Raw genomic sequence first — 14,483 nt, 5'->3', positions numbered from 1 at the left:
GACCACGAGGAGCTGATGAGGCAAAGTCGTATAACCGTCTTAACCTTGACATCGGTGCAGTGCTGAATTTGCCGTCCGAAGACAAACCAGTATAATATTCCAGCCGTATTTCGTTCTTTTTCACTGTAATACTTTTACTTCAAAAAGACTGAATAAATAAACCTACTGTGGCAGTTAGTTTAAAAAGATATTATTGCATGTTACGTTTTTACTCTTAGTGCTGATCGGTCATACCCCTTGGGCCTGGCCGTAACCTTGCATACTGGTTGTCTCGATGCCGTATGCTATGACCATGTATATATCTACTGGACTGGTTTGTTGCACCATACCGACGGAATTAATTGAAAGATCAAGACTATTCCCTCACAATCTACACTAAAAAAGGATTGTTGCAACTAGTTACCCCTATGTTGTAATCATGCACAAACTGGCCTGCTTCGTCACAACCTACACTTCAAAGGAATTCAATGTTCAACTCTCATTTATTGGTCGTCCCAACATTGGGAGCTTTCATCCCCACCAGCCATATCAGATGGCCAACTGGTTTCCCTCACTCGACCAGAAAACTCATCAAAAGATACGAAAGATGTTGAGATTCAGATTACATTTGCTTGTTGTCTGCTGGATTCTGACCATCCATATGCTGAGTTGTTGCAGTCCCAGAACCATCGCTAATTCTAGTATTTATGATGCACCTACTGTCACAACCTAATTCAGCTGGTTATTCAGGGTTATTTGCCTCTGATTTATCTGGTTATATCCTGGTGCAAACCTAATTTCTCAACATGACAAAATACTTTCACCAGGGATATGGTCTGCAATTTGCTGTTAGGCGAATTGCCCAATACTAGTTAGAGACTTGTTTTTGATGATATTCTTATGGTACTTTATACTCCAAGCAACAATACATCACATGTCATATCGACTTTGGTTTGACCTATATACTATACATGTACAATGTTTCTTAATCTGGATGAATTCCAAAGCACCAAATCTCTATACGGTGAGCACAATGGCCCCTGGCCGTTTCATTGAGGTGATGATATCATTTGGCTGGCTGGTTGTGACTTTGTCTTCAAGAGGAAATTTGGGGAAAAAGAAATTGCTTCAATCAAACACAATGGAATTCTGGTAAGACTGTCTCTATCTAACTAACCTTTCTCTCTCTTCCGCCAACATCCACCACCGGGCGTGCTAAATCATCGTATTCAGTTGGGTCAGGGAATGAAATTGCCTCGGGTGATATCAAAGAAGAATTGGGCACACTCGCGAGCATGTAGAATCATTGTTGACTTTGCAATTCCTCTGTCTTTTGCCACCACCCTGTAATATCCTCCTGATGACAGCATGGTGAGGAAGTTCTTCATCCTCCGAAAAGTGGCGTGAGACTGACATGGCTGGAAATTGTTTCTTTCCTCACGCCATGCATGAAATGAATCTGACACTTGCTCAAGTTGTTGGTCGTTCAATCTAACATGTTTTTCAACAGGTTCCTCTTTTTCTTATGCTTTTCTGAGTAGATTATTGCCCCGCCTGGCAATGGCCTGCTGAACTGGGACAAAAAACATGGCTGACTGAACACCTTGACAACCTAAAAACTTGACCACTCCCAAACACCTACCTCTAGGGGTAGGTGTTACACCTGTACATTTCTCCAATGCATTTGCCTTGTTTCTTCAGGTGGGCCAGGGTAGGTGTAACGCTTGTGTCAGAAAAGTGTAACACTTTCCCAACACTAGTGTTAAAATCTTGGGGATTCCCTCCTCAAACACCGGTGTTACACCGGTGTAACCCAACACCGAGCAGGGTGGTCAAGTGTTGGTGTAGTGATGGTGTTACCTTGGTGACGGTGTTACACCAACACTTTACACTTTCTCAACCCCAAGACTTGACCTGACCAATTGGCCTCGGGAGCCAAAGGGTTAAAATGTCAAGTGTTAAATGGGTTCAGTTGCCCTTTAACTACCTGATTATATTTCAGTTCAAAGAGTGACTTATGTGAATTCAAGTAGATGTAAATGTTTCTTCAATTAACCCTTTCACTGCCTGCACCTGGCTCTTCTGCACATAAACAAATGTCGCTTAACTGCTTGGACCCGATACTACCATCCACTGTAATAAGGGCTGCCATCTACAATTGATATAATTGGCTGTGTATGGTCTTCTCCTTTAGTTTAACTTGGTAGTTTATGGTTTGCAGTGTAGATAGTATAGTTTCAGGCGTTCTTGGTGGAGGGGTTACAGTGTGTGGCAAAAACCATCCAAAGTGCAGTTTTTTCAGCAAGTTTTTGCATCAGATTACTGGTCAGACTATTTTAGATGACCAGAATGATGGTAAGACTATAAAATTCTATATCCAATTTTTAATTCTAACTATGCTTATTAGGTGACTAACACACTAGAAAATAATTTTTCATCTTTCATCTTTGAAATGAAGTATGATTAGCTAATGAGAAGCTATACTGTAGCTTCAAATCTGATACTTTATTGTTATTAAAAAAAGTCCCCCCCACGCCCTAATTAGGCCTGGCACAGGGATGTATATGATTGTTATATTAGTGCATGGCACTGAAAGGGTTAAATTTTCATTTATACATGATTTCCCGATTCTTTATAGTATGGTTATTAACATTCTCCTGAAGGTTTATTTTCTTGTAATATTATCATGAAATATTCCCATCTATGTTTAAATCTCGAACTACCCTCCTACCATGGCAAATCAATTCCCTAACTTACTGAGAATCAAGCAGGCCTTCCAACTTACTAGGTACCAATAAAGAAAGAAAATGGGCTCACCTGACTTGCTCCTCTGGTGAGGATTTTCTTGATTAAGTATGAGATTTGCATCAAATATAGCGAAAAAGGCATCACCAATTTGTTCTGCTGATAGCGAACTCATTGCAAGAGGTGCTTGAAAATGAACTAATATTGAACTGATTTTGTGCAAGCACTTCAGCCTTACGATGTCATCATCATCATCATCATCATCATCATGTCCTGCAGCTGTGTGGCCAGTGGGGCGACCCTATGCTATTAACGATGCGGCACCACACGGTTCTGTCCTTAGCAAGGCGGATCAGGTCACTGGTCTTTCTTCCAGTCCAGTGAATCACGTTGCCACTCAAACTCTTTGTTGACGGCCGCATAGATGGTTACCCTCTTCCTTGGCTCTTGTGACATGGCCTGGTCATGACAGGGTTACCAGATGTTTAATTGACCTTGATATTCAATGCATATGATGTTACTTTGTTCTTGTTGCTAGTTGGACACAGGTCATTGAAGTTAATTTTCCACTGCACCTTTGGCTGCTTTGATTGTGATGCACCATTATCTTAGGCCTGTCCCAGGGTTGGCTGCTCGGTAAGTTGGAAAGCCTTGCATCACTGAAGATAATTCTTGGCAAGTTAAACAGGAGAAACGGGATATGCCCCCGACTGAGTGTTGTCTGTACAAAATGCTGTAGGCATGTAGAACAGTGTTTTGTTTGTCATTGTAATTACCGACTGGAGTGGAATTCAAAAACACACATGAGCACTTGGGTTCATGAGATGAGATGTTTTCCCAAAATCAACGGAAATGAAATTTTAATCATCAGATTTCACCGCTTTTTGGCTCACCGTAGGGGAGTCTGTACAACACCGCATTGTCCATCATCCATCGTCATCGTCGTATCCTATTTTAAAAACAGTGGCATGTTTCTTAACTGCTAAATCTATGAACTTTAAACCTGGTACACATGACCCCCTAGGTCAGATGACCTCTGACACTGAATTTCGGTCCGGTGTGATTCTTGACCTGGGGGGCCAAAACCAAAACTTAAAAAGTGCAATATCTCGCTTATTAGAGACTTGTTTTCGATGATATTTTTATGGTAGGTACTCCAAACAACGATACATCACATGTCATAGCGACTTTGGTTTGACCTATATACTATACATGTAGCATGTTTCTCAACCAGGATGAATTCCTAACCACCAAATATCTAGGCGGTGAGCACAATGGCCCCTGACCGTTTCATTAAAAGGTATCTTGACCTAATGACTTGCAACAAACACAAAAAAATAGGCTCGATATGATGAAGCGTTCTCCACCCAATCGACGTAAACCAAATTAAGATGGCTGTCATTGTATCAGCCAAATGACTCGGTTATGGAATAATGCAGAAAATCCTACCTAATTGTTGAATCATTTTTGTTAAATATTGCTTTCGTGGTAATTGCAGCTTAATTCTTTCTTTTCTTGCAACAAAGTCTTTTATTCATGTCTTAAATTCCGTTGTATTTTGTTTTTAATGGTTTAGACCAAGTTAACAGGAGTTGGCACCTGGTGAAAGTGCTTGCCTCCGTCTGGTTGTACCGGGTACTGGATGGTTGAGAGATTTTAACCTTCTTCCTATTCATTCAATATTGGCCATCCACACTGTGGGGGTCCTGATCCGCCTCGCCGAGGACCCCCCAATGGCCACATAGCTCAAGACATGAAGACATGATCAAAGCATCACACCTTGGCAGTTTGAAGAAGATCAAATTTGCATTAGTTTATCTAATCCTTTAATCCATTTAAATCTCAGCAATCTGATTGGTACTTTCAAACAACAACATTTCAACTTGTGCGAAGATCTATTTTTGTGTCGGTGAAATAGTGACGATATGTTACAGATTAAATCGTGTCCACATTGTTTGTCGGCATGCACACAGGTAGTTTGCGATTGCGCAGACAGTGTATAGAGGGTGCGCAATAAATGATATTGTTGAGGCATTGCGCGGGTGGCCGGCTTGTTTCAGATTAAATAGGAAACAGGGGTGGGGGGGGGGGGGGTTCATTCTCACTTATTCAAGGGCCAGAATCGCACACTTATGTTTTGACATCAAAGAAAACTGTACTCACAAAAGTATTTTTTTTCAAAAATTGATCGTCGGCTCATCTGACCAAGTTTTTGGAGCCGCTTTTCAAAAAAGATGAATGACAATATAGAAATACACAATAGTATACCCCGCCTCCAGGGGTCAGTTGGCCTATTGTGTGCGAGACGATATTTCTCTGTAAGATTGGAGCACGTGGCTGGGTTTGAGCCCCCTGACTCTCACGATATCACACACCTACAGTCAGGATGTCTGAGGTGAAAAGGAAAGGCATCTTGATTGTTTTCTGCTTCATCACCTAATGACTTCCTGACATCATGTACAATTGAGCATTTTGATAATATAATTTATTCACATCGGCAACACTATGCGGCTTGATAGCTTGTCTGTTGACCCCATCAGGTGCTGCATTCTAATAGGGGAATGAAAATCTATCGAGACAAACTGGTTGGATCTTCTCGAGATATTTTTGTCCCTTCAACGTTGTTTGTTTATATTACAGCTGTGATCTACGGCCTCATCGCCAGCATCGGGTTCCTCCTCATCTTCCTGCAAGCCATCATCATCTACGCAATCAAACGCAAACGTGGTAGGAAATATCGCCAGCTGAATCAAACCGCGTGACAATATGTTCCTCTACATAATATTGGCCTCAATGGATATGAGTCGGATGAGGAAGAACAAGAATAAGTGCAATGATTTGAATCGATTTTGGAATAAAGGTTTTACATTTGAGCAGAAACGCTATTCCCTGCTTGAAATTCTGGAAATTTGACGTTGATTCTTAAATGAAATCTATTGCAGTCTTCAGTTTCCTTGGACAAGGTGAGGTGGTAAAGAAGGGTGCTACTCGTGTTATATCGTTCCATCTCGATTGCACGAATATGACATTTGCTCAATTTTTTAGCATAGATTAATTGGTTTAAAAAAGAAGAACTGCCGGCCAACATCAACGGTTCTATTGTGTTTTTCTATGTGGCAAATCGTCAAAACGAAAGTCTATACTGTTTACCACATCAACGAAACATTTGCAATATATACTCCGTCATGTGCGGTCCTGCCCTAAGCTTACAGCGCTTCTTTTTCTAAACTAATTTTATGCTCTACCACTTGCACCAAATGTACATAAGGGAGCCTTACATATTTTGCTTGTATGCATCAGACAAAGTAGTACCCTCACTCTTTCTTTCATCATGTTGAATATACCATTCTGAAACACCTTGGTTTCAATGTTTCATTCTTGAAGTGGGTTGTGTGTTAGCCTCATTTTGACCACAGAGGTTTTTGTGAGATGACCATTGCCTCTTAGGTTTGTGTGAAATATGTCAAAAGCAGAATACTGACCTTTTCTGACCGATATCCATATGCACACAGAGATGAAGTGAGGAAGGTCAATTACTGCTTAGTTCCTCTGAAAACCCACATTGAAACCTTCTGTGGAAACTAGGATGATAATATTGATAACCCCAAACAAATATCTATGTGAAATATCTACATGTATATAGGTCACCAGGTTGGTGGTTTGGTGATGTTCAGAGCATCTCACAATGCTGTTAGAGGGGAGTCAAGTTGTGGGTTTAAAGCTGGGCCTACAATGACTCCTAACAAGTGATGACTTATTCAGCTAGCATCACATGGACAATGGAATAATGCATTACCTTAGGGAATTGATACAAAACTGGAGGTGGTTTAAGGAATTTATACCGAACTGGAGGTATTGGTTGTCTCACCCGAACCACAAGGGTGAAGCTAAAATGTAGACCAAACTGAGGCAGCAGCTAAGGCTTTGGGAAAAATGACAGCACCTCCCATGATGTGTTAGGTGAGACAACCAGCACCAATACCGAGGTATCAGTTTCTAAATAAAAGTAAAAAAGAACTTTAAAAACATTTTGTACCAACTTAAGAGGTTGTTGTTGTCTCACCAAAACCTCTTCAGTGAAAACGAGGCTAATACATAATCCATAATAAAAATGACACATTGTAGCAAAGATGTTTCACTATGATGTTTTAAAGAGTGCTAGGAGAATCTCTAGCTGGTGCTGAAGGAGTGAATGACAAGTGATGTGTGCAGTCTTCTCTTTAGTAGAGGCCCAGGTTTAAGTCTGGTGTATACCTGTATGTTATGTCAGTTGCAATGCTTGGACTTAGTGTCAGCTTCCAATGCTTCTAGATGTATGCATGGGTGCACATAACCTACCTCAAATGTTTGACAAAAAACGATGATCTGGTATCAGATAAGTTTGAAGTTTCTTAGGTACATTTTTATCTAGTCTCGTCGTGTGCACATTTGATATTCGTCTGCTGCTGAAACACTGAATTTGCATGTGGTCACAGCTGAAACAGTTGTTTATCATGTGGTACAACTGCATGATTCACTGCCTCAAGAATGCTTTGTTTTTGAGTATTTCTTTGCTCAAATTGCATTTTCTTGATGCTTCTTTTGATTGCAATGCTAATTTATTCTCTTCCTCTTCTGCCTTAACATCTGTGATCACAAATGATGATTTGATGATTTTTGATCACTAACTGATTGTCCAATATTTTGTGGAGGTGTTTGTTAATAGTTGAGTACACTCAAGCTCATCCCGCCAGATCCATACCAGTGTTGATTAGGTTTTTGAACACATTTTACGACCATTTCGTGTTCTCGAACGCATTTTTAGCATCATTTTCATCTTTCAAAAGATGCATCAGCCCGTGGAGGAAGTGAACAGAAAAGTCATAAACAAGAGCTAGAACTTATCAAAGAAGTGTGGAAGCAATACTTCTGCACCTTATCTAGCACCTATTTCTGACAATTCGGGCCTTTGATGAGATTAAGCAGCTCGTCTCTTATGGCTTTCTCTCCAATTCACTTGCTGTTGCTTGATTTTTGTTACAAAATACATGACTCTAATGATTTGACTAATCAAGTAGTGCTTGATAAGACATTAAAGATATGATATTTTAGTGAGGTCCCCGAGTGAGGTTTTGCTCTTTTACAAATTTTCCTATATCTGCTTTATCTTTGGGAGTTCAGAGCTTATTGACGTATAGCCTTTTTTTGTCTTAATTATATCTTTCAATTAGAGTAAAAATGAAGAAGAGTCTGAGTTCACTAACTGCTCGGTTTGAAAAAGAAGAGCTTTTGACCTATCATCAGTTTCAGCTTCTTATTCTTTATTGAGTCCAGATGAGAGTACTGTTAACCCCTTTATTTGGCAAGTCTAATATTTTTGCAATAGGGGTACAATCATGACCATAAGGTTTTATCTGTGGAAAATGTATCGATTGGCAGAAATAGATGAAAGCAAATCTGAAATGGGTTTTTTTTGCAAACATAAAGTGCCATGAAAATAAAGGGGTTGACAGTACTATGTCAGTAGTTGATCTAGATGATGACAATGCTATTATGTCTAATTCCTCAATACGATCAGGCACAAAAAGGTCACAGACAATTACAACATGTACAAAGACCTACACCATGTGTGACAACATGGTATATTCTTGTTATGATATCATATGTTAAATTTCTGGCCCGAAAACGCTGTTTGAATTAAATCTGTACTGATGGGGTACCAGCAAAACTACAGCCGCTGCTACAAAGTGCTGACTGGCACTAGGGTATTCCTTTTGCTACCTGCAGGGTATTGGCAGCGTACTGTATGCCTGGCCCACATTATACCAGATATGGTAGCAAAAAATAATACTGCATTGTCTGACAGAGACGAGATGTCATTTGAGTGTCTTGACATACTTTTTGATGCATATTCTCTATTGGGGTGCTGATAGCCTAGTCTGCTTGATTGGTGGTGCTGCATATTTGGTTTATGATTTTATGGTGCTGTTCATTGAAGGGAAAGAAAATGTGCATGTCAGAATTGTATACTGTCCCAATTACCATTGACATCCCTAAATTCTCATGTTATTCACAATGTACACATCACTTACACGCAACCTATGCACAACTCCACATTTAGCTTGCGCATGAATGCTCCAGCCATGATCTGCGTAACCTTTGCGTATTAAGCTGTATGCAACTCACGCACACCATTCAAGTGGTAGGATTGCATGTGTTACCCATAACATGTGCAAAATACTCACTGCACTATCCATGTGGCAAGTGTGTAAGCTCACATCATACGCTGCACCAGGGCGTAGGTTATGCGCATCTTATGCAGAGAGAGACTATTTCAGTTGTGACTGTTACTAAAAGCCTCTCTTTACCTTTTTGGCTCACCGTAGGGGAGTCTATACAATACCGCAGTGTCTGTCGTCCGTCGTCGTCGTCGTCGTCGTCGTCGTCGTCGTCGTCGTCGTCCGTCGTATCCTAGTTCAAAAACAGTGGCACGTTTCTTAACCGCTAGGTCTATGAACTTAAAACTTTGTACACATGACCCCCTAGGTCAGATGACCCGTGACACTAAATTTCTGTCCGATCTGATTCTCTACTTGGCCACCAGGGGGCCAAATGTCGATATCTAAAAAGTGTGATATCTCGCTTATTAGTGACTTGTTTTCGATGAAACTTTTGTTGTAGGTACTCATAGCAAATATACATCTTATATCATACGGCTTTTTAATTTGACCTACTTTTCAAGGTCACAGAGGTCATATGGCGTAAATTGGCCGTTAGAGTGTAAACTATGGCACGTTTCTTAACCACTAAAGCTATGAACTTGAAACTTGGTACATATAATCCCCTATATCACATAGCCTCTGGTGCTGAATTTCAGTTTGATCTGATTCTCAACTTTGCCACCAGGGGGCCAAAAGTGGAAATCTAAAAAGTGTGATATCTCGCTTATAAGTGACTTGTTTTCGATAAAATTTTTATGGTAGGTACTCTTAGGAAGAATACATCACATATCTTACGGGTTTTCAATTTGACCTACTTTTCAAGGTCACAGAGGTCATATGGCGTAAATTGGCCGTTAGAGTGTAAACTATGGCACGTTTCTTAACCAGTAAAGCTATGAACTTGAAACTTGGTGCATATAACCCCCTACATCAGATAACCTCTGATGCCAAATTTTGGCTCGATCTGATTCTTTATTTGGCCACCAGGGGGCCATAATGGAAAAAGTAAGAAGTGCAATATCTTGCTTATTTTTAGTGATTCGTTTTCAATAACATTTTTATGGTAGGTTCTCCTAGCAAGGATACATCACATATCATATGAGTTTTTGATCTGACCTGCTTTTCAAGGTCACAGAGGTCAAATGGCGTAAATTTGTCGTTTGATTGTAACTATGGCACGTTTCTTAACCACTAAAGCTTTGAACTTGAAATTTGATACACATGACTCCCTACGTCATGTAACCTCGGACACCGAATTTCGATCTGATCTGGTACTCAACTCGGCCACCAGGAGGCCAAAACTAAAATAGGTAAAAAGTGCAATATCTCGTTTATTATTGACTTGTTTTTGATGATATTCTTATGGTACTTACTCCAAGCAACGATACATCACATGTCATACCGACTTTGGTTTGACCTATATACTATACATGTACAATGTTTCTTAATCTGGATGAATTACAAAGCACCAAATATCTATACGGTGAGCACAATGGCCCCTGGCCGTTTCATTTTTACATGGTGTAAAGAACTTGCATGAAACTGATTTTTGTAACTGGTGATTAGGGTCAGAATTTGTTTGTTTCCATGGTTAACCAGTAAATTTTCATTTTGTCAACCACTTCACTACGGTAGACCAATATTTTGGTCTGACGTGTGATAACACTGCAATGGATCAAAATTGTAGTCTGTCACCATGAGGCAATGTACTACTATGCATGACATTAACATGACTAAGTCTTTGCTGCAAATCGTGCTGTAGAAAGACGTAGCTAATCAAAAAATCCATTTAGGAGTGTCCTCCAGTGGAGTGGAGTGGTGAACATTTCATATTGATAAATAAACACGTGTGTGCCTATGCTCATGACAATTTACCAGTTGACAATATTTTTAGTTGCCATAATGTACTTCTTTTAGGTCTTGTCCGCTTCTTTAGATGCTACACAAATATAAGGTTTTCATCATTGCAACCTGCAACGTGACAATGACAATGTCTGTGTTGGGAAAAGGACCACCAATTGGTTGAATTGCAATCAATGATCTTGTTTTCATAACTACGTCGCCGGTTACAATGACAAAAGAATTGCTTGTTTGGAGAGTACATGTATGTTAGTGACAGGGTCAGTGATTCCATCCTGTTTATGCAGGGACCAAAGTGTTTATTATTGAATTGCCATTATTGTAAATAATGTGTAGATAATTGAAAATGAATGCATGTAGATGAAATTGATTTTTAATCTTTATATAATGTATGTTTGTGGCCATTATTGCAGGCTTCAAAATGTAATATAGCTTTACACTCAGTCACATTTTCATGAAATTAGAGTTTGTTCTAATCCACAAACATGACAAAGGAAGGCACTATGCATAACTTCATACTTGACACCTAAGTTTAGTTTCCAGAATAATGTTTTTCATATCGTTCTGGCCAAAGATACTTTAGTGACCAGATCACATTTACCAAAAGATAGTTGTGTTGCACAACAATCGATTAACCTTAGGGTAGGGTCTTTCACGGTGTCAACTAAGGCCGAGTGGTGTGACTATAGTGCTTTGGGGCTATGCTATAACGATGTACATGTCGACTGTCTTTTTGTAGAAAGAGGGCAATATGGTCGCTATACTAAAATTGTTTTAGTTTCAGAATGTATTTTTCGAGCTTTAGCATGCAATCAAAAGCAGTCTATGTAAGATAGCTATTTTTATACTTCTTGGTCTGTCACCCAAAATGAACGCATTTTAATTGTATCATAATATTTAAATTGGAATGTTGAAAAATAAAAACAGCTGATTTCTAAAAGAAGTTTGTTGTTCACTATTGTAACATGCTGTGGGACAGCATGTATCTTGCATAGTGTTTGTGGGCCGGGTGTCCTGCTGTGTTATGGAGCATCTCAAAATAGGGTGAAGCTTAAAAAAGACATTTTTTTTGTCTCTCCTTGAATTCACTTCCCCAAAAACATAAGAGTAAAGTTTCTGTCTGTATTTATTCATGTTCCACAGTTTGCGATCCTACAGAAGGGCAGGGAAAAACAGAATCACCAGGTTGAGTTGTTAAGAACTTGTCACATCTGAAAAAAGCATCTGGGAATCCGAAACATGATAGAAGTATCACTGAATACTTTGGAACAGGTGTGGTGTCTGTTTATAATGCAAAAACATATAATAAAGCCTCAATATTGGAAAGAGATGAAATTTAGGCAGATTAACACCTCCCCGTCTTTTTAGGCTTCAGCACATTTTGAGATGCTCCTCACAAGTGACAACTTGACCACAGTCGCCATGCAAAGCTGGGTGTCCTCTGTGAGTAGGTGTGTGGCAGGAGATAGGTATCGGCCTGAGAACACATTCACCTCAACCTGCCAGAGGGACCTAAACCAATGTGTTTGCAGTGTAGATGGATGTCTATAAACACAGTTCGGGAGACAGATATTTGGAGAAAAAAAGAGAAGATACTTGGACACAGGAACAATCAAGTCTTTGTGAAAAATATCCACAGGAGAGACAACAGCTTAATGATCTATCAACTTCCTGAGATATAGGAGTACATACCTCACTGATCTAGGAACATCCCCATATCTTTTATTGGGTTCTTTCTGTATGGCCCTCTAATCAAGGATCTTTCCCAGAAATTGTCCTTCCCTTGGTCCTGCATGGTCGACTGATCTAGAACATCACCCAAAAATGTCATTTGGGATGGTCCCCCATGGGCGACTGATCTGGGAACATCCCTGGACATTGTACTTTGGTTGGTCGTGCATGGCTCACTGATCTAGGAACATCCCCAGACATTGTACTTGGGTTGGTTCTGCATGGTCGACTGATCTAGGACAATCCCCAGACGCTATCCATGGGTTGGTCCTGCATGGCTCACTGATCCAGGAACATCCCCGGACATTGTACTTTGGTTGGTCGTGCATGGCTGACAGTTCTAGGAAGATCAAGGGACATTTTCCTTGGGTTGGTCGTGCATGGTCGACTGATCTAGGAACATCCCCAGTCATTGTCCTAGGGTTATTTACTGCATGGTTGACTGATTTAGGAACATCCCCAGACATTGTCCTAGGGTTATCACTGCATGGTTGACTGATCTAGGAACATCCCTGGACATTGTCCTAGGGTTATCACTGCATGGTCGACTGATCTAGGAACATCCCCAGACATTGTCCTAGGGTTATCACTGCATGGTTGACTGATCTAGGAACATCCCTGGACATTGTACTTGGGTTGGTTCTGCATGGTCGACTGATCTAGGAACATCCCCAGTCATTGTCCTAGGGTTATTTACTGCATGGTTGACTGATTTAGGAACATCCCCAGACATTGTCCTAGGGTTATCACTGCATGGTTGACTGATCTAGGAACATCCCTGGACATTGTCCTAGGGTTATTACTGCATGGTTGACTGATCTAGGAACATCCCCAGACATTGTCCTAGGGTTATCACTGCATGGTTGACTGATCTAGGAACATCCCTGGACATTGTCCTAGGGTTATTACTGCATGGTTGACTGATCTAGGAACATCCCTGGACATTGTACTTGGGTTGGTTCTGCATGGTCGACTGATTTAGGAACATCCCCAGACATTGTCCTAGGGTTATTACTGCATGGTCGACTGATCTAGGAACATCCCCAGACATTGTCCTAGGGTTATTTCTGCATGGTCGACTGATCTAGGAACATCCCCAGACATTGTCCTAGGGTTATTACTGCATGGTCGACTGATCTAGGAACATCCCCAGACATTGTCCTAGGGTTATTTTTGCATGGTCGACTGATCTAGGAACATCCTCAGACAATGTCCTAGGGTTATTACTGCATGGTCGACTGATCTAGGAACATCCCTGGACATTGTCCTAGGGTTATTTCTGCATAGTGACTGAACCAAGAACATCCCCGGACATTTTTCTTGGGTTGGTTCTGCATTGTCGACTGATCTGGGATCAACCCTGGACTATGTCCTTGGGTTGGTACTGCATGGTTGACTGATCTAGGAACATCTCCGGACATTGTAAGTGGGTTGGTACTGCATGGCGAACTGATCTAGGAAACTGCCTGGACATTGTACTTGGATTGGTTCTGCATGGCCAACTGATCTGGGAAACTCCTTGGACATTGTACTTAGGTTGGTACTACATGGTCGACAGATCTAGGAGCATCCCCGGACATTGTCCTTGGCTTGGTCCAGCATGGCCGACGGAGATTTAGGATCATCACTCGGCATTGTACTCTGGTTGGTCGCAACAAACAAGGTATACTTGGGTCCAAGTTTGGTATTTGTTACAAAAGGACAGCATCAGGAAGTTGGCAATGGATATATATGCAGCCTCAATGCGATCTTGAAGCCAGTCACAACAAGCAAGGTATACTTGGGTCAAAGGATGGTTCTAGGTACAGAAGGACAGCATTAGCAAGGACAATTCGCAATAAATAGATATGGGGTCTGATTGTGCTATTGAAGAATGTCATGACAAGCAAGATATACATGTACTTGGGTCCAATATTGGTACTTGGCACAGGAGGACCACTTGGGGTACCTAACAATCCAACTGGTCAT

At 40.7% G+C, this 14,483-nt stretch overlaps 1 protein-coding gene across 1 annotated transcript in view; it reads left to right on the top strand.

Annotated features, from left to right (window-relative positions):
- LOC135500136 (prostatic acid phosphatase-like) overlaps window positions 1–11,713 on the top strand; it is a 67,085-nt gene extending 55,372 nt beyond the window's left edge. The window contains exon 11 of the mRNA XM_064791384.1: window positions 5,365–11,713. Coding sequence (XP_064647454.1) covers window positions 5,365–5,486 — 122 coding nt within the window. The 3' untranslated portion in view covers window positions 5,487–11,713. The remainder of the gene's footprint in view (window positions 1–5,364) is intronic.
- The last annotated feature ends 2,770 nt before the right edge of the window (window positions 11,714–14,483 follow it).

This window comes from Lineus longissimus, chromosome 16, assembly GCF_910592395.1.
Source record: "Lineus longissimus chromosome 16, tnLinLong1.2, whole genome shotgun sequence".
NCBI classification, from domain to species: Eukaryota; Metazoa; Nemertea; class Pilidiophora; order Heteronemertea; family Lineidae; genus Lineus; species Lineus longissimus.
The sequence above is the reverse complement of the archived record's forward strand: the minus strand, read 5'-3'. Positions and strand labels throughout refer to the sequence as shown.